Source organism: Malania oleifera, chromosome 6 (genome assembly GCF_029873635.1).
Source record: "Malania oleifera isolate guangnan ecotype guangnan chromosome 6, ASM2987363v1, whole genome shotgun sequence".
Lineage (NCBI taxonomy): Eukaryota > Viridiplantae > Streptophyta > Magnoliopsida > Santalales > Ximeniaceae > Malania > Malania oleifera.
The window spans coordinates 53,490,493-53,517,048 of record NC_080422.1 but is presented as its reverse complement, the minus strand read 5'-3'; the positions used below and the strand labels follow the sequence as shown (position 1 = coordinate 53,517,048).

General features: G+C 37.7%; 1 protein-coding gene across 1 annotated transcript; it reads right to left on the bottom strand.

The window, feature by feature from the left end:
• Nucleotides 1-8,938: 8,938 nt before the first annotated feature.
• On the bottom strand, nucleotides 8,939-21,185 carry LOC131158388 (4-coumarate:CoA ligase 1-like). Its single transcript, XM_058113230.1, has 5 exons — nucleotides 19,821-21,185; nucleotides 19,148-19,346; nucleotides 10,764-10,977; nucleotides 10,530-10,632; nucleotides 8,939-9,474 (listed from the first exon to the last, which is right to left on the bottom strand). The coding sequence occupies exons 1-5, from the start codon at nucleotides 20,814-20,816 to the stop codon at nucleotides 9,355-9,357; spliced, it is 1,632 nt and encodes a 543-aa protein (XP_057969213.1). The 5' UTR covers nucleotides 20,817-21,185; the 3' UTR covers nucleotides 8,939-9,354.
• Between the last annotated feature and the right edge of the window lie 5,371 nt (nucleotides 21,186-26,556).

The following is a 26,556-nucleotide window of genomic DNA, read 5'->3' as shown; positions in this document are numbered from 1 at the left end:
TAGATCTCCGCTAAATAATTAAGGGAGTAGCTGATCTTGATAGGTAAAAAGTGGGTGGTCTTAGTCAAACGGTCAACAATCACCCAAATGGCATTCTGGCCATATAATGCCATCGGCAATCTTGAGATGAAGTCCATAGATATATGATCCCACTTCCACTTTGGGATAAATAATAGCTGCAACTGCCCTGCCAGTCTCTAGTGCTCAGCCTTTACCTGTTGGCATGTCAAACATTGGGCTATATACTTTGCAATCTCTCTCTTCATACCACTCCACCAATAAAACTCTTACAGATCCCTATACATTTTCATACTATTGAGATGAACTGTATACAAAGATCTGTGAGCTTCCTCTAAAATAGTCTTTCTAATATCAGTATCGGAAGGAACACATAATCTAGTACGAAACCGCAAAGCTCCGTCATCTATAATACTGAATTCCTCCCCCTGACCACTCTATACTTTATCTATCACCTCTGCTAATTCTGGGTCTTCCTTTTGAGCGACTTTAATTCTTTCTTGCAGAGAGTAGGTTGTACTACTAGGCTAGCAATACACACTGAAGGATCACCCTCTACCAACTCTATGCCGAGTCTCTCCAGATCCATCATGATCGGATGCTAGATCTCCATAGCCGTCAACACTGGTTCCCTGGATTTCCTGCTCAACGCATCAGCTACCACATTTGCTTTCCCTAGGTGATAACTAATGGTACAATAAAAACCCTTAATCATCTCCAACCACCTTCTTTGCCTCATATTCAGTTCCTTTTGTGTGAAGAAATACTTTAAGTTCTTGTGGTCGGAGAAAATCTCACACTGCTAGCCGTACAGGTAATGCCTCCAAATTTTCAATGCATGTACCATTGCAGCCAATTCAAGATCATGTGTAGGGTAGTTCTTTTCATATTATTTCAACTGCCTAGATGCATACGCCACTACCCTTCTATGCTACATCAATACACAACCAAGTCTCTTCAAGGACGCATCATTGTAAATCACATACCCCTCACCCCCTGATGGGATAACCAATACTGGTGCTGTGACTAATCTTTGCTTCAGTTTTTGAAAACTCTGCTCACAGCTATCGTCCCACTCAAATCTGACATTCTTCCTCATCAGTCATGTCAAAGGTCCTGACAAAGTTGAAAATCCCTCAACGAAACGGCAGTAATAGCCAGTTAGCCCTAAGAAACTCCTGATCTCCTAGACATTTCTTGGTCTAGCCCAATTCTCTACCGCCTTAATCTTGCTAGGATCCACAGAAATACCGTCTCCAGATACAACATGCCCCAAGAACACGACCTTCTCAAGCCAGAATTCACATTTACTGAACTTGGCGTACAACTTCTTTTCATAAAGTGTCTGCAAAACCTGCATCAAGTGTGCCTCATGCCCCTCATAGCTCCTCGAATATACCAGTACATCATCAATAAAAAGAACAAAAAATCGGTCTAGGTATTGGTGGAAGACTCTGTTCATCAAGTCCATAAATACTACAGGAGCATTTGTCAAACCAAACGACATAACAAGAAATTCATAATGCTCCTACCAGGTCCTGAAGGTCGTCTTTGAGATGTCTTCTGCTTTCACTTTTACCTGATGGTAGCCGGATCTGAGGTCGATCTTCTAATACACTCGTGTACCTTGGAGCTGGTCAAACAAATCATCGATACGGGGTAGAGGATATTTGTTCTTGATTGTCACTTTATTAATTTCCCTGTAGTCTATACACATCCTCACAGTCCCTTCTTTCTTCTTTACAAATAAAAATGGAGCTCCCCACGGAGATACACTAGGTCGTATGAAACCCTTATCAAGCAGATCTTGCAACTGATTCTTTAATTCTACCAATTCTGCTGGCGTCATCCGGTATGGTACTTTAGAAATCGGTGTTGTACCGGAAGGTAGATTAATAGGGAAATCTACCTCACGATCGGGTGGCAAGCCTGGTAACTCATTTGGGAAAACATCTGTAAACTCCTTTACTACAGGCATGCTAACAAGTTTCAATTCATTCTCTGACATCTCCTTCATAACAGCCACAAACCCCTGACAACCACGCAGTAATCTTCTGGCCTGAATAGTTGAAACTAGCTGAGGCGAGGATTGCACTCGCGACCCTATGAATTTGAATTCTGCTTCCTCAGGAGATCTGAATATCACTTCTCGTGCTCGACAATCTATGCTGAAAAAATTAGCTGTTAGCCAATCCATGCCAAATATAACATCAAACCCATGCATATCTAGCACTATCAGATCGGAAGACAAAATCTTTCCTTGAATATCAATTGGACAACCTCAGAGCACCCTACTACACCTCACTGCTGACCCAGTCAGTGTAGATACCAACAATTCAACATGTAATGATTGTGATTCAGCCCCACATAATTTAACACACCCCAAAGACATGAACGAGTACATAGCTCCTAAATCAAACAATGCAATAACTTTAAAAGAAAACATAATAACCATACCTGTCACCATGTCACTTGCCATCTCAGCCTCACCCGGCGTCAGAGTAAACACCCTAACTGAAGTTGTATTCCTCAACTGGCCCCCACGTGGTGCTTGATAACCTCCTCGGTATGGTTTGGGAGCTGGAACTACATCTGGTGGGGTAGGGTAGTCTCGCATCATGTGCCCCGACCTACCGCAGCGATAGCACATCACACCATCAGCTCGACACTCTCCCTAGTGCCTCATACCACAAGTCTGACAGACTGGAGGACCCTGCTCTGTCTACACCTTGCGTCCTCCCCTCTCCTGCCTCCGCCCTCTGCCATGATTTCCTCTCCTCCACTGACTCAGTCTATGACCCTGTTGGTAGCCGGTAGATGTAGATCTCTTCCTCTGTCTATGCTCTTCTGCATCAAGAAGCTCACCAATCTCTACCAAGGCCGCCCTGTCGACCAACTCAACAAAGTCCTGGATCCGCAGCACCACCACCTGCTTGAATATACTCCGCCTCAAGCCTCACTCAAACTGCCTCGCCTTCTTTACTTTATCAGGAACAATGTACGAGGCGAAACGAGAGAGTTCGATGAAACGTGTTGCATACTGCTAGACAGATAGCTGTCCCTACTTCAGCTCAAGAACTCTTCTACCTTAGCCTCAAAGAACAAATCTTTAAACTAGTCCCATGTCATGGTTATCGGAGTCACCCTCTGCTGCTCCAATAGTCTCACCGCAGTCCACCACCTCTTGGCCTCTCTTGTCAGTCTATAGGTGGCGAAAAAAGACCCTCTGTTCCTCAGTACACTACAATACAACAAAGATTTTCTCGGTCTCCTGTATCAAGTTCTTAGCAACTGCAGGATCAACTCCACTTGAGAATGCAGGAGGATTCATCTTTGTAAATTTCTCTATAGTGCACCCATGGCCTGCAGATGGACCACTCTGCTCCCTCGAGCTCCTAGCAATTTCAGCCATAACCTGCTAAGCCACACTACGTAATACCATGTCAGAGTCGGTCCCAGCTGCACCTGATGGTCCTACTCCATCACTGCCACTCGCATGGGCACTATTTCCTCCTGAATCAATTCTAAAACAACAAACGCAACTCAGTAATCCTATCCTCATAATTTACCCACCTATCCTCACCACTTATCTCAACATTTCCAACTTATTTCTAATCCCCAGTCCTACATTCTAGGAACACAGCCTGACAATAGCTTACTATGGTTTTCCTGAAATCGTCACCCTAGGAAAAAAATAGAAACTACCACGGAAGTCCTGCTTCTAGACTGTAGAACAACACCTCAAATCATTTCTTAAACTCTGGTATTGTTTCCGCTACATTCTAAAGTCTACAAAACCTAGCAACCTAGGATTTGATACCAAACTGTGACGACCTGCTTAATTTTCATATTTTTTTAAATATAATACATAAAATCAATAACATAAATCCCAGCTCAACATGTCACAATCCACCTGGACCCATGGGTACCAAGGATACATCAGCACACAAAATGGAAGCCTAAGTAGCAAGAAACATATATCATAAACACCTCATTGTACCTTACATCACAATACCAGAGTTACTACAATCACTGTATATATATATACACAATACATAACCCAAAAAAGTCTTAGGGCCATTTCCACAAAATACATCCGACCCTATCAAAATAATTACCCTTCTCGAAGGGCAGATCTATCGTACTATATCAGTAGGGCTTTACTCGCTCTCCTATCAAGGGCTCCTGAAATATTTATAAAATTTAGGGTGAGACACCTCTCAGTAAGGGAAATAAACTAATACTAGTGTGTGGCAACATGAGTATTCTGTGTTATACATACACCATACAGAATATATTCAGTAACTGTTTGTCAAATCTGGGAAAACACATATATATCATCAAAACATGACAAAATATACTGCATTTTCATAAACATATCTTATCTCATATAATAATAATAATAACACAAAAACATTCTTGGTAGGTTAGCTGACTGTTTTCATGTATTACCCCCACATAACTGGGTTGTGTGGCCCGAAGGAGGGACCTGACAATGGTTGGCCGATCACTGTCAAGTCAAAAGTACAGTTTGTAAGTCTGATGGGTCTGCCAGACCTGGTCCGTACATTAGGGGCACTTACACACTTCTTAAAAATCACATCGACCATCCAATCTCACACCACTCCATATAGCGGCGTTAACACAAATATCATGATCACGAAAACCATGGACACATAGCAATGATATCGTGCAAGTGCTAGCCTAGACCAAGCCAACCAGGTTCCGATATCATATAACATATATTGAAACTGTGATACATGGATTATTCATATCATTAATTATCAAATCAATCATGTCATTTTGCATATATACATATATCATGAAAATTATCGGCCCGTACGACGATATTTCACATTTTATCATAGCTCAACTCGTATGCCAGCAAATCATAGCACAGCCCGTACGCTGGCAAATCACATCCATAGCTCGGCCCATATGCCAGCAAAATATATCCATAGCATAGCTCGTACGTTAGAAAAACATATAAAAATCTCGGCCCGTACATCGATTTTCCATCATAAAAATTCGTATCATAATCACATTTCCAAAAAATGGTATTTCAAAACAATTTCTACTCATGCCACACTAACAGGTTTTTCACATATTCAACATACCATCATTTTAACAGTATTTTCCCAAATATAAATCATATATAAATATATTTATTTTCCTGAAACCAAATGCTATAACAATATACATATTTTTCATAAAATACTAGTTTAGTTTATCCCCTTACCTGATTCCTGAAAAGCCCCTAAGAAAATCTGCCCCACACCTGCAGGGTTCCCAACTCGACACCCTGAAAACAACATTCCTCAGAACTAAATTCAGTATTTCTACGCATATAACACTTTCTACAACTGTCAAAAATCTGAATATTGAGTAGAAACCCTTATCCTGGATTTGGGATGGCTTCCAACTCAGCCCCACCGATGATCCGCTTCGGCAAACTTGTAGAGAACTTTCCCAGGAGCGTTGTGGTGGCTTTAGATCATCGAACCGGCAAAAATCTAGCCCAAAATCAAAGAGAGAAGGAGGAGGGGCCGAAGGGTAGGAGAGAGAAAAACTCTACACAGGAAATTTTGGCCAAAAATAAACTTTAGGCCTATTTAAATCGTGGCCTTCGTCGATGAGCCACGTCACCTCGTCGACGAGGTCAGTACAAAATTTGTCGACGAACTCTCCCCTCTGTCGATGAAATTCAGAAACCCCGAAATCATCCCCTTGATATTTCCTCGTCGACGAGCCACGTCACCTTGTCGACGAGCCCAATTATATTTTCGTTGATGAGCTCCTGTTATACCCTCGTCAACGAGTCCCCTGTATTCGTCGACGAGGAGCTAAAAAATTTCTCGAGATTTATCCTTTCCAAAATGCAATGTTGTCGACAAACTCTCAACTGCCTCCTTCTTTTTTCGGTTTCCATTTTCCTTTCTTTTATTATTTAAATACCATTATTCTTCGGGTCGTTACATTAAGTGTTGTTTGCATAGTGGTAATGTAGGCATGCTCATACTTACAAAACTTTGAATCAAGGAGTGCAATTCTGGAGCAAACCGGAAGGCCTTTTCCTCCGTGAAAAGTAAGGTAGAGCTTAACAGCACTAATATGAATATAGGTGAATCCCTGGTGAAGATACTTTCTGGGAAGCTCTAGGGAGAACTCCAAAGTTACGAATTGTTCTGCTTCATTTGCCAAGAGTTGGTGAGAATCAAAGGGAGAAGCCGCAATGACTTCTTTGATGCCTTTGGGGATATGGGTCTTGCCAGTGAACTTCTTCGAAATATTTAGAGGATATTTGGTTTTATCATAGACATAATATGGGTTTATAATTTGAGGACTTTTGGTTTGGGGGAAAGGCTATCTTCTGGCACATAATCTACTTCATTCATATAATCGTGACGATCTATGCTTAAGGTAGATGAAGATTTGGGTGAAGAGCTAAGAGAAGGAGATAAAGTTAACATGGCTTTGGAAGACATGACTTCTTAATTGACAAGATGAGAACTTCCCTCACAACCTATAAGTGAATAGATCTCTTGCCCAACTTGTGGAATAGAACACAGAATCAATCAAAGTTTCCTTGTTTCTTGTCGATCATTACAGATATCATCTCTGCCCGACCAAATATAGCCTTTTGCGGCCTTCAATAGGTCAATGGCACCTTAGGTCTTATTCTCTAATGACTTTAAGAGAAAAGGGAAGATTTGAATGAAACCTACAGTTTGGTTCTCATCCATTATTGTTCTGATGTGGAGGATCTACACGGAGTGTGGCAACCACAGAGCATACTAAGTTTATTGAGTTTAAGACAATCATCTCTATTTTTGGCAAAGATCTTGAGTGATGGAGGCTCTGAAGGAGCCTTTAAGCTGACATTGCCTTGATACCAATACGACACTTAGTGTAGGATCAATGCGGGATAAGGGAACAAGACTTAATAAGAACACATTAGAACTACATCCTCTACTGAAGCTATTTAGTAGCACTCATTGTTAATGGGTTGAATATGAAAACATTCAAGTGGATTAGCCTGATAGCTCATGAACTCTCCTTCTTCATCTGAAGAGTCTGAAAGATCTGTCTGACCACATTGTTGGAAAGCAAGGATACTACTAGACCATCCTTTGAAATTTTGCCAAATATTTTACTCATATCTAGGATATTCATGGAAAATTAGATGTTATGGACAAGAAGCAAGATAAGCAAGATTCCCCAACTAACAAAGATGGAATTTTGGAAATTATGAGCTCTAGGTTGCTAAAAATTAAAAGAAAATATTGAAGAAAAATGAAGAAATCCTAGCCTTTGTTCAACCTCAACCTCTTTATCGAAGTGATGAATCCCTTTAATTTCTAATCAATTCTCTACAAACAACCTCTCGATTTGTATGTACATCTTTATGTCCTATCTTGGTGTCCCTTTTTACTTTTTGCTATTGGCAAAAAGGGGGAGAAGTTTTCTTAGCCATATTATGTTGATATTTGTTATGATGATATTATATTATAATAATGCTCCATTTTACTTGTGCTACCATTGGTTTGATATTCTTGAATATGCTAATATCAATATATGTTGATATATGTTTTTAAATTAAAAGTATATCGGTTTTGTAAATTCAGCTCTCTCAAAAATAGGTTAGGATAACAATTCAATTATCTATAGATTCCGTCTAATGGGCATGAACTAAATGCTAGCTAGTGTTGAACAACAATCATAATTCATACATTTGAGCAAAGAATTTTTTAAACTTACACTACAAGAGTTTTATTTATATTGCATCTTCATTTTAATTGAGCTTATTGTAATATCTTTCAAATAGGTTGAGACTATTACAAGTCTCTCTAGTCTCATTAATTTTGAACAAGGATACTCTTGAGTCAGCTAGAAAAAAGTATTTGGATTAATTGTATTCTTTTTTTTTTTTGTAATTCGGGTGTTGGGGTTGAGTGTCCTAAAAGCATGTTAATTGATTTTAGCTAGAAGCCAAGAGTGAGAATTTGTGAAAAGGACAATTGCTAACTAGGTGGTTCTTGATATAATAAATTGATTAAACTAGTGAGAATTCTTAAGGAATTTTGCTTAGGGAGTGGATGTAGTCCTGGTTTATCGAATTGCTATAAATTTGTGTCCTTTTACCCAATTGTTGTTGACATGTCTAATGGGCGATAATGGACCATGATGCCTAGTTACTCACACATGGATGAACAATTACTGTACGTAACTACTACTTCTTTTGATAAATGAATTGGATTTCAATCATTATGGCCAAAAGTTTATATCTTATCGCCTTGTGGTTACCAATCAATTCTCTATATTGTTCCTTCTAGATGGACATAAATGGCATAAATTGATATAAAAAATTTTAAAGAAAAATAAATTTCATTCTTATTTTGTTTTTCTTTCTTTCAAATAAAATTTTTAATCCAAGGCTAGTCAAAGCCAATGCCCGTAAAAGGTTTACTCGGGTTAAAGCTAAAGTTTAGTGTTCGGTGGTGACAAGGTAATGAGATAACAAGGAGATGACGACTCCATGTACAACTCTCCAAGGATTCATATTAATAAATGAACTATTCCATTAATGCTTTGTATTGTTGCCATGCTGATTGAATAAAACAAATAGACACTATTATCATTGTGTTTTACTATGTGTTATTGCGGGGCACTTTAGTCATCTATAAATGTCATCTGTGTGGTTGACTCTTCTTTTTTTTTGGATATCGTCCGGGTGTCCCCAGCCGGATGGTGGTCACATTTACTTTCACTCTCATGTTACTATTCTTGTTGAGTGACTTATGTGGTTCTTGTGCTTAAGGTATGAACGTGTAAACTTTAGTCGATTCGATTGAGGAAGGATTCTCAACGAGTGCCATGTGACCCTCCTTGGTGTCAATAATTTGCGGTTCTACACTTAGCATTCTGCAAAGTACTCAAACCAATGACATTATCTTCAACATTAACATCATTACAAAACAAATAAATAAATAATGCAGAATGAGTAGAATTCAATCCCATCAAACTCTAACATGTTCTACAACAAGATTAGTTGTCCATTACAACATACATATATATAAACAAATTAATACAAATGCCTAGCAACCCCCTCACCCCCCCCCAACCCCAACCAAAAACTTAAAATTTTGATACAAAACTCATTGCTTATTTTCGTTGGAACTTGTGTTCCAAAGAGGCAAATATCAACAAAAGTTGCAGAAGAAAAGGGGCTGCTTTTGCTCTTCCTTAGGTGGTTTGGGGAAATAAATCAAGCCATTCTACATTTTGATCCATCTTCAAATTGATACCCAAGTAATGTAGAATTGTGCAAAGAGGGTACTAACAGACAATGCCTGTTGTGAGCTTTGCTCTTAGGTCTTTGCGTAAGATCTTGCCTGATGGAGCTTTAGGAATTGCATTAGCAAAGAAAACTCGATTGATTCTCTTGTAAAATACCACCTACACAACAACAAATACAAACACTACTAATTAAAAGCAAGATATATATGGTCCTTATAAGGTTTATTTTATGCTTACACAAAATTTTTGTTGATGCAAAATTGTCATTTCTCAACTATTCATGCCTTATGTCTTAATTACGAGTAATGGATTGTTTAAACTTTGGCTCTTCTATTATGCCCTAATGCATAGAACTGATACATAATTTCTTTTGACAAATTCAACATGCAAAGAAAGTCAAAAGAGCGATCAAATAGGTGCAGCCATCCCCTTGATCAATATACTAATTCCATTAGCAATCAAGAGGAGCTCGTTTTACAAATTTTTGAGGAATGGGTTTCTCTCCCATACCCCCTCCTTGTTTAAAAAATTTTAAAATCAAATTGTTATTATTAAAAGCATATTTAAAATTACATTTTTTTTTTAATTTTTTCGAATATATTCGAAAACATTTAACATGTATACGGCCTTGTTTTCTGTTTCGCAATTTTTTTTAATTTCAAAATTAAAAATACTATTTTTAATGACTTAATTTGCAAGTGTTCATATATGATATTTGTTATTTCCAAAAAGAAGAAATAAGAAAACAACAACAAAACCAAGCCTTAAATTCCACTTGGTAGGGTCGGTTACAAGAATACTTTTTGGCCAATTTATGCTATCATAAATAATTTCTTTTTGACAAATTCACTATCAATTCCAAGTTATTTTAGATCTGTCCCTACCCCTTCTACCACTCCTGACAATAACTAACACACTCTTCCTCACTAGTCTACCATATGATCTACGTTGCAAGCGTCCAAAACTACTTGCATCATCCTTCCCTTATCTTATTTTTCACGAAAGTTACGTCTAAATTATTACGAATATGTTCATTTCTTAATTTATCTTTAAATGGTATACCACCCATCCATCTAAACATTCTCATGTTGACAACTTTTAGTTTTTAAATGCCTCCAAGTCAAGGATGTACGTTCAAGAGACTTACCTAGTCTAAGATTATAAATCCACGCTACAAAAAGTGCTCCAATAAATTTCTGCAAATAAAAGCTTACCTGCTTTGAGATGTACTGCTTGACATCGTCCTCTGTAATACTGGAACCATTTGCTCTTACAACGAATGCAACAGGAACTTCTCCTGCAGCTTCATCTTTCATACTGAAACATGCAGTACAAAAAAGCAAGTTCATTCATTTGTTTTTTATCTTTTGGGTTTCATATTTATTGATTAGCAGCCTAATAGGTTCTCATCAATAAATAAAAAATCAAAGTAAAATAAGATGACTAACGGGACAACAGCAGCATCGGAAATGTTTGGATGAGCAATGAGCATCGCTTCGAGCTCAGCGGGAGCCACTTGAAAACCTTTGTATTTAATGAGTTCTTTCAGTCGGTCAACGATAAATAGCTCATCGTCATCATCGATGTAGCCGATGTCCCCTGTGTGCAGCCATCCCTCCTTGTCAATGGTTCGCTCTGTGGCCTCCGGATCGTTCAGATAACCTATCCATTTTACACAGAAGGCAGATTATATATTTAGCTCAGTAATAATGGACTCCACACGTTACTACATTACAAGTTTAGCTTAGATTGGAAAAAGAAAAGTTTGTGCGGTGGCGGTGCATTCATTGGAGTTGGTGAGTCTTACCTCATCCATTAACATTGAATGATGTAATGCTTTTCGTCAATTCAATGAGCAGAAATATATTTTGGATTATCTTAATCCAGCAAACTTATTGCGGTGCTGTGCTCGACAACACCCAGTGGATGCCCCATCAGCTGATAGATCTTCCCAATATTGATATTGTTGATAATTGCAACCTCTTATTGGTGAAATATTTTTAATTCAAAGTGTAATTACAGCCGCATTTTAAAGTGACGTATAATCATAAATTGATGAAAAGGACCATAATACTATGTTTAGCATAGACTTTGAATTTGAATTTGAATTTGTATGAATTTAAATAAAATATAATATAAAATTATATTAAATTTTTTATAAATTTAAATAAATTCAAATTTTGAAATATATCCTCCCAAATGCAACTATTAAGTTTCTCTCCTAATGAATGTATTTTTATAAAAATTTTGAGAAAAATTAGTATTTTCTACAAAAACAACAATAATAATAATGGAAGGTCGTATTATCACTTCAAAGAAATACTAATGGCACAAGTTTATTTTCTAATGTATTAAATAACAAATTTACCCTTTAATTTTTAGTTGTATTCCCTTATTTTTATTTTGTGAATAAAATGAAAAAAAAAAAAAAACATTAGGGATAAATTCATTATTTTACTATGCAAAAAAATATAATGAAGTTCTGGTGATAGTTTTTGGAGTGATAATAACCATTTCCTCATAGTAATAGCGATTTTGGATGACTAGAAAGCTGGCGTATATTTCATAAGCAAGGAAGTATGTGGTCGGTTGTTACTTGTTAGTACTTTATTTAGAGAAATATGACAATATTTATCACAAATTTGTAACTTGTAGGCATATATTGTGAGAGGATAAAAAAATGAGATACAAACCGACCATCACAAATTGACGTGGTGATAAAAAGGAGGATGATGAGTAAAGGCTGTTAGCCTTGGTGACTACATAATTATTGTTAATGTATTTTGATGATACTAACCTATATATTGTTCCTAATATTTTTCATCTTTACAGATCATGTTTAGTACAGGTTCAAGTGTCAAATACATGAAATACTGGATCGAAGGCAAAGATCGGACCAAGTAAACATCAAGTAGGAAAGATTAAAAGGACACTCACTCGAAAATACTCAAGCATACTAAAGGAAGCTTAATACAGAAATATATGTAATGGATTGTATTTGAGGTAGTATATTTTGTAACTTTTGTGGTTGTTTCATACATGATTTCTGAGTAAGGGTTGAGCAATTTGCACATGCATACTAGGACACAAGAGTATTAGGATTTCACTGAAGTCACAAACTCAACTTTCATAGTTTTCAAAGTTAAATAAAATAGTTTGTTAAAAGCATATTATACTCAAATATGTTTTCATAAGGGACAAGTTTTCAACAACTTAGTATTTTGAACATTTACATATTTAGTCCCGGTTTTGACAAAACATGTTTTATGACCTAAAAACTCAAGAAAAACAAGTATATATCTTTATAAAGGACATACAAGCTTAAAAGATATCAAATGAGCTTTCAAATGTGTTTTCATAATCAAGATCTTATTCTCAAAGGGAAACTCTTTTGGACAGGTATTAATCTTCATTAGAATTAATATATTTAATATACTTTTGTCTAAGAATGTTCTAAGTCATTAAAAGGCTTTTTGGTATAGAAAAACAGGGGAATCGTAGACTAATTGGGTGCATTAGTCGACTAATTAAACTGGTAGCCTATTTGAGTTTCTGCCTAGGTCAATCGTCGATGAATGATATTGAATCGTCAACGAATTGTAGGGACATGTCAACGAATGGGTTTTTGTTGTTCTTTATCCCACATTGGTAGAATAGTTCCACATTAGTATAAAAAGTTATTTTGAATTTTTTGTATTATTTGTCCCACATTGGAGATAAGTGTTTTCTGAACTTAAAGTTGAAGTTATATAAAGAGCTCAACTCTTCATTTGTAAAACACGCCTCAAAATTGTACTTTGTCAAGAAATAGTGGATTGATTGTTGGCGCCCGAGGACATAGGTAATTCTATACTGAATCTCGTTAATTTCTTATTTTATTCTTTTTACTATTTTATTATTAGTTTCTGCATTGCTTTAATTTCTTATATATATTCAATAGCAATAGTTGTAGTATCGGTATTTGGCACAAGTGGGGTGCCCAGCACACAATTGGTATCAGAGTTAGGTTGAATAGTGTCGATACGAAGGTGTTCCTCTGTTAGGATCCTTGATTCCATGTTTGATGCCTAAGAAAGACCTTGTCTAAGCGAGTGCTCAGAGACCATTGAGGCTCAGTCGTTCCCTTGAGGTCAGCCTGGTCAAAATTGAATTTCAAAGGATAAAACAGAGTAGACACAGTTGGTACGTACTATTCATCCTAGGCCTTTTGTTTTGTTGGTTGCTATTGAATATATAGAAGATGGCAGAAACTAGTGCAGTAGCAGAAGAAACTTTGTCCACACGAACTCCAACCCCTTTGTTTTCGACATCATCATCGAAGACGATAACTAATGCTCGGTTTGAGGTGGAGAAATTTGATGGTACCAATAATTTTAGTATGTGGTAATGTGAGGTGATGAACATCTTGTATCAGCAAGAACTAGATATTGCTTTGGATGATAAACCAGTAGATATGGGTGACAGAGATTAGGAAAAGATCAATTGTCAAGCATGTGGTACGATTCGTTTGTGTCTCGTTAAAATCAGAAATATTATATTATGAGGAAGACATCTGCAAATAAATTGTGGAAGACATTGGAAGATACATTTATGACCAAGAGTATGGAAAATCAACTCTATTTGAAAAAGAAATTGTTTCTCTTCCAGTATCAATAAGGTATTTCGATTAATGACCACATAAATGCTTTCAATAAAATTTTGGCTGATTTGTAAAATTTTGATGAAGAGGTGAAAGATGAGGATAAAGTCATATTGTTACTGAATTCTCTCCCTGATGAGTATGAACATTTGACCACCACTTTATTGTATGGGAAAGATAAAGTTACTTATGATGCTGTTTGTACTGCATTGATTAATACTGAATGTAGAAAGAAGGATAAGAGGGTCCATAAGGAAATAGCAGAAGCACTAACAATAAGGGGACCTTCTCAGAGTCGTATGCCTGGAAGGAAGAATAAATCTCATGGGAGGAGTAAATCACGTGGGAGACCTGCTAAAGATGAATGTGCCTTTTGTCGTGAGAGAGGGCATTGGAAGAAAGATTATTCTAAATTACAACAGAAGAATAAGGGCAAAGCACATTCTAATACCAATATAGTCAATGATGATGGAAGTGAATCAGATTTTTCTCTTGTTGGAACATCTTTGTCACATTATTTTGGCGAGTGGATTTTGGATTCTGGTTGTTCCTATCACATGTGTCCCAATAGGGAATGGTTTTCTAATTTTGAAGAATTAGATGGTGGGGTTATTTTTATGAGAAATGATAATACTTGTAAAACAACTGGAATATGATCAATACAGTTGAAATGTCAAGATAGAACTATTAAGACCTTGATTGATGTTAGGTATGTTCCAAACCTAAAGAAGAATCTGATTTCACTGGGTGCCTAAGAATCCAAAGGGTTCACTATCACTTTGAAAGATGGAACCCTAAATATTAAATCAGGTGCGCTGATGGTGATGAAAGGAATAAGGAAAAATAACTTGCATTATTTACAAGGTAGTACAATTATTGGCTCAGCAGCTATTGTTTTTCAGAAAGATGTAGGTTCAGATACAATCAGGTTATGGCATATGTGATTAGCACATGCAGGAGAAAAATCTTTACAACAATTAACTAAGCGAGGTTTGTTAAAGGGTGCAAAGGTGTGCAAACTTGAATTTTGTGAGCATTGCATTATGGGAAAACACACTAGAATGAAATTTGGCCCTGCAATCCACCAAACTAAAGGTGTTTTAGACTACATCCATACAGATGTATGGGACCCCACAAAAACGGTTTCATTGGGTGGTATGCATCATTTTGTCACTTCTGCTGATGATTTTTCCAGAAGAGTTTGGGTGTATTTTATGAAGTATAAAAATGAAGTGTGATATTTTCCTTAAGTGAAAAAAATTAGTTGAAACTCAAACTGACAGAAAGATTAAACGAATCAAATCAGATAGTGGTGGTAAATACACGAGTGACCCATTTATGAAGGTATGTCAGGATAAAGGTATTACTCGACACTTCACAGTTCGAGATACACCACAACAGAATGGGGTGGCAGAGCGCATAAATCAGACTTTGCTGGAGAAAGTTTGATGTATGTTGTCTAATGCTGGGTTAGACAAAAGGTTTTGGGTTGAGGCTGTTAGATATGCGTGTCATCTCATCAATCGTCTACCATCATCTGCAATAGGAGGAAAAACACCCTATGAGATATGGTCTGAAAAGCTTGCTAGTGATTATGATTCTTTATATGTATTTGGTCTTATTATCATGTTAAAGAATTTAAGTTGGATCCAAGAGGCAAGAAAGCAATATTCTTAAGGATAAGTGCATGAGTCAAAGGATACCGTCTTTGGTGTCTAGAGACGAAAAAAAAAATGATTTTAAGTAGGGATGTGACTTTTGATGAACTTGTAATGATGAAAAAAACAATACGCAAGGAGTCACGAGTTGAAGAGAAAACCAGTGGTACTCAACAATAGGTGGAGGTTGAGACAATTTTGGGAAACCCAGTGAGAAATGAGACTACATAAGGTAACTCTCCAGTTATAGTGGGGAATAGTTTACAAGAAGAGGAGATTTCAATTCAAGAATCTTCACAGTAACAAGAATCAATTGTTTCTAAGAGGCCAAGACGAGAAATTCGAAAACCTGCTCGGTATACTGATATGGTGGCCTATACACTTCCAGTTGTGGATGATAATATTCCTTACACTTTCAAAGAAGCAATGAGGAACTTTGAATCAGACAAGTGGAAAAGAGCGATGGATGAAGAAATGCAGTCTCTTCATCAGAATCGGACTTGAGAGCTAGCCCAGCTGCCCAAGGGTAAGAAAGTAATTGTTTGCAAATGGGTTTATGTAAAGAAAAAAGGATTTCCAGATGCAAATAATGTTCGCTTCAAAGTTAGATTGGTAGCTAAGGGCTACGCACAAAAGGAAGGCATTGATTATAATGAGATATTTTCTTCAGTTGTTAAACATTCTTCCATTCGAATTTTGTTGGCTTTGGTAGCACAATTTGATCTTGAACTAGTTCAGCTCGATGTAAAAACTACATTTTTACATGGTGATTTGGAAGAGGAAATCTATATGACTAAGTTAGATGGATTTCAGGTTTCTGGAAAAGAAAATTGGGTATGTAAACTGGGTAAATCGTTCTATGGTTTTGAACAGTCTCCAAGACAGTGGTACAAATGATTTCATCAGTTTATGATGGGACAAAAGTACATCAGAAATAAACATGATCATTGCGTTTATTTTCGAAGACTACAAAATGGATCTTTTATATATTTACTCTTGTATGTTGATAGCTTCAAAGAATAGGAAAGAAATCAACAAATTGAAAAGTAAGTTAAATCAAGAGTTTGAGATGAAAGATCTTGGTGGAGCAAAGAAGATACTTGACATGGAGATTCGCAGAGACAGAATGAGAGGAAGAGTTAGTTTGTCTCAGAAATAGTATTTGAAGAAGGTAGTACAAAGTTTTGGCATGTCTAAGCAGTTAAAACCAGTAAGCACTCCTCTTGCTCCTCATTTCAAACTTACTGTGACTTTATCTCCTAAATTAGATGAGGAACGTAAGTATATGTCACAGGTTCCTTATGCAAGTGTTGTTGGTAGTCTGATGTATGCAATGGTTTGTACTAGACCTGATATTTCACAAGCTGTTAGTATGGTGAGTAGGTATATGCATGATCCAGGTAAAGGATATTGGCAAGCTGTGAAATGGATTTTCAGATATATTATGAATACGATTGATGTTGGTATAGTATTTGAGAAAAATAATACTATTGATTAACGTGTTGTTGGATATGTGAATTCTGATTTTGCAGATGATTTAGATAAACGTCGATCAACTACTGGATATGTTTTTACATTTGCTAATGGTTCAGTGAGTTAGAGGTCTACCTTACAATCCACCATTACTTTGTCGACAATAAAAGTAGAGTACATGGCAGCTTCAGAGGCTGTTAAGGAAGCTATTTGGTTGCAGGGTTTACTTGAAAATTTGGGAGTTGTTTAGAAGCACATTGTTGTGTTCTGTGATAGCCAGAGTGCTATTCATTTGGCAAAGAACCAAGTCTATCATGCATGAACAAAGCACATCAACATTCGGCTTCATTTTATGCGGGATATTATTGATGGAGGCAAGATACTTCTTCTAGAATAATTGCTACAACTGAAAATCCCGCAGATATGTTGACTAAGATTGTGACAACAATTAAGTTCAAACATTGTTTGGATTTGATCAATATCGTGCAAGTCTGAATATTTTTTGAAGGCGCCGATGATGTGGAACTCCAGAAAATGTTGGTGACTGAAAAATTTGTTGAATTTATCGTCAAGGTGAAGATTTGTTGTTCTTTGTCCCACATTGGTAGAATAGTTTCTCATTAGTATAAAAAGTTGTTTTGAATTTTTTATATTATTTGTCCCACATTTGAGAGAAGTGCTTTTTGGACTAGAGGTTGAAGCTATATAAAGAGCTCAACTCTTTATTTGTAAAACACACCTCAAAGTTGTACTTTATTAAGAAATAGTGCATTGATCGTTGGCGCTCGAGGACCTAGGTAATTCTATATCGAATCTCATTAATTTCTTGTCTTATTCTTTTTACTGTTTTATTATTAGTTTTTGTATTACTTTAGTTTCTTATATATTCAATAGCAATAGTTGTAGTATTGGTGTTTGGCACAAGTGGGGTTCCCAACACAACCATTTTGACTCATTGGCGAAATTTTCCAGTAGCCAAAACGAGTTTTTAGCCTAGGTGACTCGTCGACGAAAAAGCATGATTCGTCAATGATTGAGGGTGACTCACTTGTCGATGATTGGAGTGGACTCATCGACGAATAACATCATGAACTGAACACCAACGACTAGAAAACAGCTAGTTCTAGAGCCAATAAAAGAGGGATCACTCCCAACGGCTAGATAACGGCTAGAATGACTTTTTGGCTATAAATACAAGTCCATAGACTTGATTAAACATGGTTTTGGTGATTTTACAAGTTTATAGTAAAAAATATCTTTGAATACAAAACCTAAGCACTTTGCAAATTTGTTTATCATCTAAGTGCTCAATTCTCTCTTACTCTCTAAATCGTGTTTGATTCATTCATTGAGAGAATAGTGTGAGGAGTGTATTGTATTTAATATTAGCTCATTTGTGGAACATTCCTTTGTATACTCAACTTCTTGTAAAGATTGTTTGTGAACCGTTTGTTGTAAGGTTCTTTGTGAACCGATTTGTAAGGCTTCTTGGTGAACTTTACGACTCTTGGTGAACAGTAGGGATTTGTTTCCAAGTGTAGGAATTTGTTTCTGAGTAAAGCCTTCTCCGCTGGTGAAGGAGTTTATGGTGGATTGTGAAATCCTTCAGTTGGTCTCAGGGCATGGACGTAAGTTTGGTACCGAACCACGTTAAAATACTAGTGTTAAGCTTCTCTACCTTACACTCTTTAATTTTTGTCTTGTGCATGATTTACATTTCATTTATTGTGATATAATTGCTTGTATCTTGTTAAGAATTTTATTTTGTAGAGAAAATCAAAATATGCTAAAAGAGTTCATTCATTCACCTCTAACTTTATATACTGCCGAATCGACAAATGGTGTCAGAGCATACCACACACTTTCAATTGGTATTATTTATGAACTAGTTTAATAAGGTCGAATAGGCTTGTTTTAGTCCTCATGGCAGGGGATAAAAACTGTACCTCAAGGAAAGTGGGGTGGTCCCACCTAATATGCGTTGGGATCGACCCTATCCCGTTATATGCATAATTTTTTTTTGGGAATGCAATTAGCTACGGAGGGGAATAGGAATATGTACCTTTCATGATCTGGCTGCCTCTAATGCAAATCTCCCCGGGTTGATTTTTGGGAAGCGAAGCGCCGGTCTCCGGATCCACTATCTTCATTTCTGCATTCCTAACCACCGTCCCGCACGACCCTGACTTTATTCCGAACGGCTCCTTGGCGAACGCCAAGCACATCGACAGCACCGGACCTGCCTCCGTCATTCCATAGCCCTGCACCCACGCCCACCATCCTCTTTTACCAAAATATCAAGCTGCTCGCCTCCTTTTCTTTTGGAAGCACATTTATGGAAAACTAATTTTCACTTTTTTTTTTTTAAAATAAATTTAAACTTAATGCGTTGACTTCAACAGCCCTCCCAAATAAGTTACTACGCAATTTATGCTTTAAAGCCTTTTAAATTATATCACATTATTTTAAGAATATAAGTAATATCTTTTTAATGCCATGCGGTTTAAGAATTTTTTTTCCACCTGAGGAAATATTTTAAATCCAAATAAAGAGGTGAATAAATTAGATAAGACAATTAGTTAAGAAATTTAAGTTGTATTTGGCATTATCTATTTAAGATCTTGAATTTCAATTTTTTTTGAACGAATTTGAACAAAAAATCTAACTTGTAATTTTTATTTTTTGTTTTTTGTTTTTTCAAATTCACCTGAAAAAGAATATTCCGGTAATCAAACCTGTCCGAGCTTGGCATTGGGTAGCTTGGCTCTGAGAGCATCCTCAAGTTCCTTCCCCATGGGCGCCGCGCCAGATAGCACCGTCCGAACTGAAGAAAGGTCATACTGATCTACGGCGGGGCTCTTCGCGATCGCCAGAACGATCGGGGGAACGAACGGTGCGATCGTGACCTTGTACTTCTGCACCAGCTCCATCAGCGCCTTAATCTCGAACTTGGGCATTATCAGAATCGCCGCCCCGACTCGGAGCGCGCAGAGCAATACCGAGTTGAGGGAGTAGATGTGAAACAACGGCAGCACACACATGATCACGTCCTCGCTGTGGAAATACAAGTTGGGGTTCTCCCCGTCCACTTGCTGTGCCACGCTCGTGACCAGACCCTTGTGAGTCAGCATCACCCCTTTTGGGAGACCCGTTGTCCCCGACGAGTACGGCAGCGCTACGACGTCGTCCGGGCTGATCTTTGCGTCCGGGATGTCTTTCTCGTCGGCCTGGGTTAGTTCGGAGAAATGCAAACACCACTCCGGCGGTGAGTCCACGCACACTACTTTGACGTCGTTCTCCTTTGCGAAGTCCTTCACTTTGTCCGCGTAGGTAGCTAGGGTGATTATGAGCCGAGCTCTCGACGCAGTCGCCTGCTTCGCAATCTCCGCCGGCGTGTAGAAGGGGTTGGCCGTCGTGGTGACCGCGCCGCGGTAGGACGCACCGAGGAAAGCGAAGACGAATTCCGGCGAGTTTTGGAGTAAGATCATGATGACGTCGCCTTGTTTGATGCCGACCTTGTCGAGGCCGGCGGCGACCTTGCGCGCCGTGAGCTCGACGTCGGCGAAGCTGTAGATATTGCCGGTTGCCCCATCGATGACGCACGGACGGGAGCTGAATTGGGATATGTTCTCGAAGCAATAAGAATGTAAGGGGAGGTGATTGGGGATGTAGATGTCGGGAAGTTTGGATCGGAAAATGAACTCCTTTTGCTCTTGTTTGGCTTCCTCCATGAAATCGAGCTGGGCTGCAGAGAGAGAGAGAGAGAGGTGAAGGAAGTTGAGAGTTTGGTTTGGCTTCTTTGATCTCGCCCCGATTGGTTTGAGTTTTGGTTGGGCTATAATATATTAGTAGGTGACGCGGAAGGTATAGGCGCCGGTGGAGATGGAGCTGGTTGGAAATTGATGAATTGCCGGGGGGCGGAAATGGTACATGGGGGACAACGGAAATGTCATGGCACGGACAATGTCATTGTAGCCTTTAGGGAGAGACCAATGGAAACGTGACACGTGCCAAGACCATGACATTTTAGGACATTTAGGAAAGGAGGTAGTATTTGGGGTGCTGAGCTGTGTGACGTAGCGAAGGTTTGGTGAAAGACCTCGGGGGTTGGTGTGGGCCGTTTTAATTTTAAAGAGGGGGGGAAGGGGATTTGGTACGTGGATAGGTGGCGTTGACTGGAGGGCCACGAAGCGTAGAGCGAACCACGTATGCTTTCACCTAACCCGCGCAGCCTACCCAGCGAGAGAGAGAGAGAGAGTTGTTCCATTCCGTTTAGACGACGACGCTAGCCACTCTCACCTACCGCAGCTAAATCTAAACGCCTTCTTCAGCCCAAGTTCTCATATTTTCATCTTTATTAGTTTTTATTTTAAGCGGGGGACATCCGCCCCGTATTTGGTGGAGAGGTAACTTCAACAACAGGGACTTCAAATCTAAACACCTATTGTTAGTTAAGGAAGAAGAGGAATCATTTCCGTGCGAGAGACGAGTGGATTAGAAGAGAGGCTAGGCTGGTTCATCCTCCTTCAAAATTCAGGCACGCTTTAAAAATGGTATGTATTTTGTGGGTGACATTGAAGACAGAATCAAAGAGTGCAAAAGCCAGTAAGTGCAGGAAAACATTGGAATTAAACTAGAAGAGTTTTTTTTAGCATGGTGAAAATTAATCAAATGAGCACAAGAGCAAGAGAATAGGATTACTAAGACGCTGTTGAGTTGTGAAAAATAGTTTTTATGTTTTATTTTAAAAAATTACAAAAAAAAAAAAAAAAATTAACTAATTTTTTTGTTTTACAAGATTTATATTCACACTCAATTTTATTAAGACTAACGTTGTGCCCTTTAATATCCTACCTAGGGTCTCATTTTGTACTCCAAAAGACCTTTAAGCTCAATCTCCCCTATATAAGGCCTCTTCCTCCCTATAGGATCATTGCACTCAAACTCTCTCTCCTCCTAACTTTTTTTTTTTTTTTTTTGATCCATAAAAGTAAATGTATTCCTCATAATAGTATGTACAAGTACACCGGGCATCCCCAGGAAATACAACTGACACAATCAAACGAGAAAGGAGATCCTATATACAATCTAACTTGGGCATACCCAGAGCAATCCAACAAGTTGGACAATCCAAAGAAATATTCTAACAAATAGCATTACATTAAAATGAGAGAGTTCTTTCCCATTAAAAGTCGTCCTTCACCCCTTCACATCAAACCCTAATCAATCCATCTCCTTAAACCAACCAAAATCTTAACTCAAGCCCAAACATCACCCTAAACAGTATTAACACTCAAAGTTGTTCCTTTGAACCCTTTGAAACCTCAAACTTAATGTCGTGCCTCAATAAATATAATCAAACACTATTGAAATGCTAAGCTGCCAAATTAAATATATTGAAACCTTAGATTGTCACACCAAACCACAACGTGCTACTTGAAACCTTGATACTCGCATCAATCCAAATTATACATCATTGAAATCCTAGACTATCACCTCAAATCAAATCGATCAATCCAAATTATACATCATTGAAATCCTAGACTATCACCTCAAATCAAATCGAATATAACTGTAACCTTAAATTATCACATTGAATTGAATCAAACACAATTGAAAACCCAAAATGTCACATCAAACTCAAAATTGGAACCCGAAACCCAAAACAACCCAATTAAGTCTCCCCAAAAAGATTGCTACCAATTGAAACTTCAGTCACCTATGTGAACCTCAATTTCACTAAAAACTTATGAATTTAGACTAATCAAATCCCAATTGTGATATCACATCTACACATCACCCCAACTACAATCCGATTCCATATGAAGAAACCAATTTGACCCTTAATTTTCATAAGACTTGAACCTCAATTTGAAATTCCATTTGAAAATTATATCTAATCCAAGCTCTAACCCACCCACCCCCCCCCCTGCGCCCCCAACCTCCAAAAAATTTGAGACCCAATTAAAAAGTTAATTCTCAAAAGCAAGGCCCAGACGAGCCTTAATTCTCTAATCTAATTAAGCCTTAATTTTGAAATTGAGGCATAATTGGACTTCTATATAATAATTGAGATTCAATGAACCTTAGTTTTACAATTTAAGCTTGATGCTAACGTTCCTAAATTGAATCTCCACTCTCAAGTCAAGGTCCAAATTGAACCTTAACTCTCTAATTGAAACCCAATCATATCACAATTTCTATTTGGGAGTTAAACTTCAATTTCAAAATTGGGGCTTAAGTGAACCTCAATTTCTTTATTTCCATTAAATAACCACTAATTTGTCCCCTAATCTCATTCCAACACGCCTTAAGCACCTTAAACCTTGCTTCTCTTCTCCCCAAATATGGCCCACTCCTATGAGACCACTTATCTTGATCAACATAGAACACAAGCCCCCTTAGGCGCAACTCTCTCATTGAGCAAAGACACCCATGAGTTGGCATGGGAAATGTCTCTTATCTATTTCACCCATGGGACACTTGTCCCATATCCAATGACCTAATAAGGCTCTTTAAAGAAAGAAAGAAAGAAACTATGGAGGGAAAATATGTATATTTCTGTATGTCTAAACTGTACAATAGAGAGCCTATTTATATGCGAATGATACCTTTCACGCAGCGAAAATAATTAAATAACCTCAAACAAAATACCAAAGTTCTATATTTACATATGCAGATCCATATAATTACAATCTCTCTTCATATTACAAAACTAGAATTAAAATATATTAAACATAAAACTAAATACATATCCGTTCTGATATATTCAACTCACAAAAATTACCCCGCCCTGGAGCTATCTAAGCTCGATCACCTGGAAGACCTGAAAAGATTGATAATTCGATGGGGTGAGACACCTCTCAGTAAGGAAGAAATAATTTACAACAGTGTGTGGCTGAAGTGTTTAATATATAATTAAAATATTCATACAATCAGATTTCACCACCAATAGCAGCCAAGATAACGCATTCATATCACGCCATGGTCAACTTCTTTGTCACCCAATCACATGCCCACATAGATAATTATTTTTACTAGTAATTCTCGAGAATAGGGAAGTCTACTCGCCTGTACAAGTAGATTCCCACTGCTCTAGTGTTAACACCAAGGCACTCACCTTTCTCAATAAGCCCTTGAGTTATGTGTCCAGGTAAAGTCTCCGAGAATAGAGAAGGTCACCCGCCCATATAAGTGACTTCCCTCTACCCTGGTATCCACAAATAATTACCAGAGTACACGCCTTCCTCAACAAGCCCTCGGGTGGAATAATCTACTATACCATAAATATTTAATTAATTAAAGTCACACGCAACCAATAATAATCGTTTCATAGAGATCCACACATATATGCATACCACAATCAAACCACACAGGACAATCCACACAGTCTTCAATCATGCCCACACAGGGTCCATAACCATGCAGAATACAACGTCCACACAGGACTCTCATCTATATAGAAAATACATGTCCACATAGGACTGGCCCACATAAGATTGTCATACATACAACCTACATGTCCACATAGGATTTGTCCACACAGGACTATCAACCACACATGTTTCACGGTCCACATAGGACAAATCAACACACAAATTACAACACAAACCACCTGTTCATGGTAAATAGGTAAACAAACTCCTCATACCACTGTCAATGTTTACTCTCAATATAAACGCCCATATAACGACCTCCTTATACCGCTGCCAACGTTATATGATGATTATACCAGGAACGATATAACGACCTCCTTATACTATTGCCAACGTTATATCGCAATTTACATGAACCCAACACAAATAAAAAAAAAATTCGACCATTTAAACACATTCACACAAATTACCACAGTATAGACAATCAACCAGTATTTTCAACCAACCAGAATTCGCAACCCAACAATATTCGCAATCACAATGATTCATCATTCCACAGTACTCACAACCATTTCATTAGAAAAGTTGGTTTCATGCCACGAGATTTTTCCTAATATAATATATAATCAAAACCCTGTTTTCATTTCCTACACCATTTAGTATAATTTTCCTAAATATATAAAATTTTATACCCAAAATTTATCCAATTAAAAAATAGTAAAAAAAATCTGTTATAAAGTATTTGCCCTTACCTGCTCGGGATTCGGCCTAAAATCAACAAAAACTTACTCAAATCTTAGAAAATACCCATTTAATACTTACTAGGCTCCAAATAACAATATTCGTTAAGAAAATTTCAAAATAACTCACTTACCCTGATTTTGGGATGTTTCTCAAACCTCTCAAATTAAAATTCTGCTCCGCCTATGTTGTAAAGAATCTTCCTAGGAGTCTTGTGGTAGCTTCCGATTGTTGAATTGGGCTAAATCTAGTCCAGAATCATAAAGAGAAGGTAGTAAAGCCAAAATTCTAGAGAGAGAAAGGATACATGCAGAAAAATTCACGATGAAATGAAAGATTTTGTTATTTATAGGCAAGGATTCATTGACGAGACACGTGCACTCCTCAACGAGTCCAAGTACACCGTTCAGCAACGAAACTAGAAACTCGTCGACGAATTTCAGTCATATGAAAACCCCTCTCAGCAATATCTTGTCGATGAGATATGTGCCCTCGTTGATGAGCTAAGACAGAACGCTCATCGACGAGACCAGTTGGTTCGTCGACGATTCTTTGCTGACACCCTTCAAAATATTTCTTTTTATTCCCTTTTCTCTTCTTTTATTATTTTTATTAATTAAATTTTTTAGGTCGTTGCATTCTCCCTTCTTTCAAAGAATTTCGTCCCCAAAACTCGTTAATTACCCATTTCCACAATCAAAAGCTAACTAAACTTATTCATACATTTCAACCAATTCAAACATATACAACATCAAATCATGCAAAGTCAAAATTAACACACATGTTAACATAAATATATTACCTGGGCCTTTAGTGTTGCCCTCCTCAGGTGTACCCAACATATAGACATGTGCCGGGGCACTGCCACTACGAGGCACCAGGTTGTTTCTCTGGTTTTGGTTTAGAGCTGGTACATTGTTCGGCAGTTCTCAACATTCTCGGGCTATGTGACCATGTTTGCCACATTTATAACATACGACACCCCTAGTCTGGCATTCTCCCCAATGCTGCTGATTACATCTAGGGTAGTGGGGACGTGACAAATCGCCCTGTCGTCTCCGATCATTCATTTCCGACCCCTGACCTGCAGCATCTCTATCTCCCCTCCACGACCCTTGTCTGAAATTTTCTTGGGAATGAGGAGACGCATGCTTTTTCCTTCTTGTTGGCCTTACAAGGCTTAAAATCTTATTATCTTGTTTTGATGCTAACAAACAAGTGAAATTTAATGTATTTGTATGAGTAATGATATTTCAGGGTTCATATATATGAAAATAAGGTCAAAGTGCCCACAAGGATCAAATATGATGGAAGCAAGGTCAAAGTGCTCACAAGGATCAAATGAAGCTTAAAT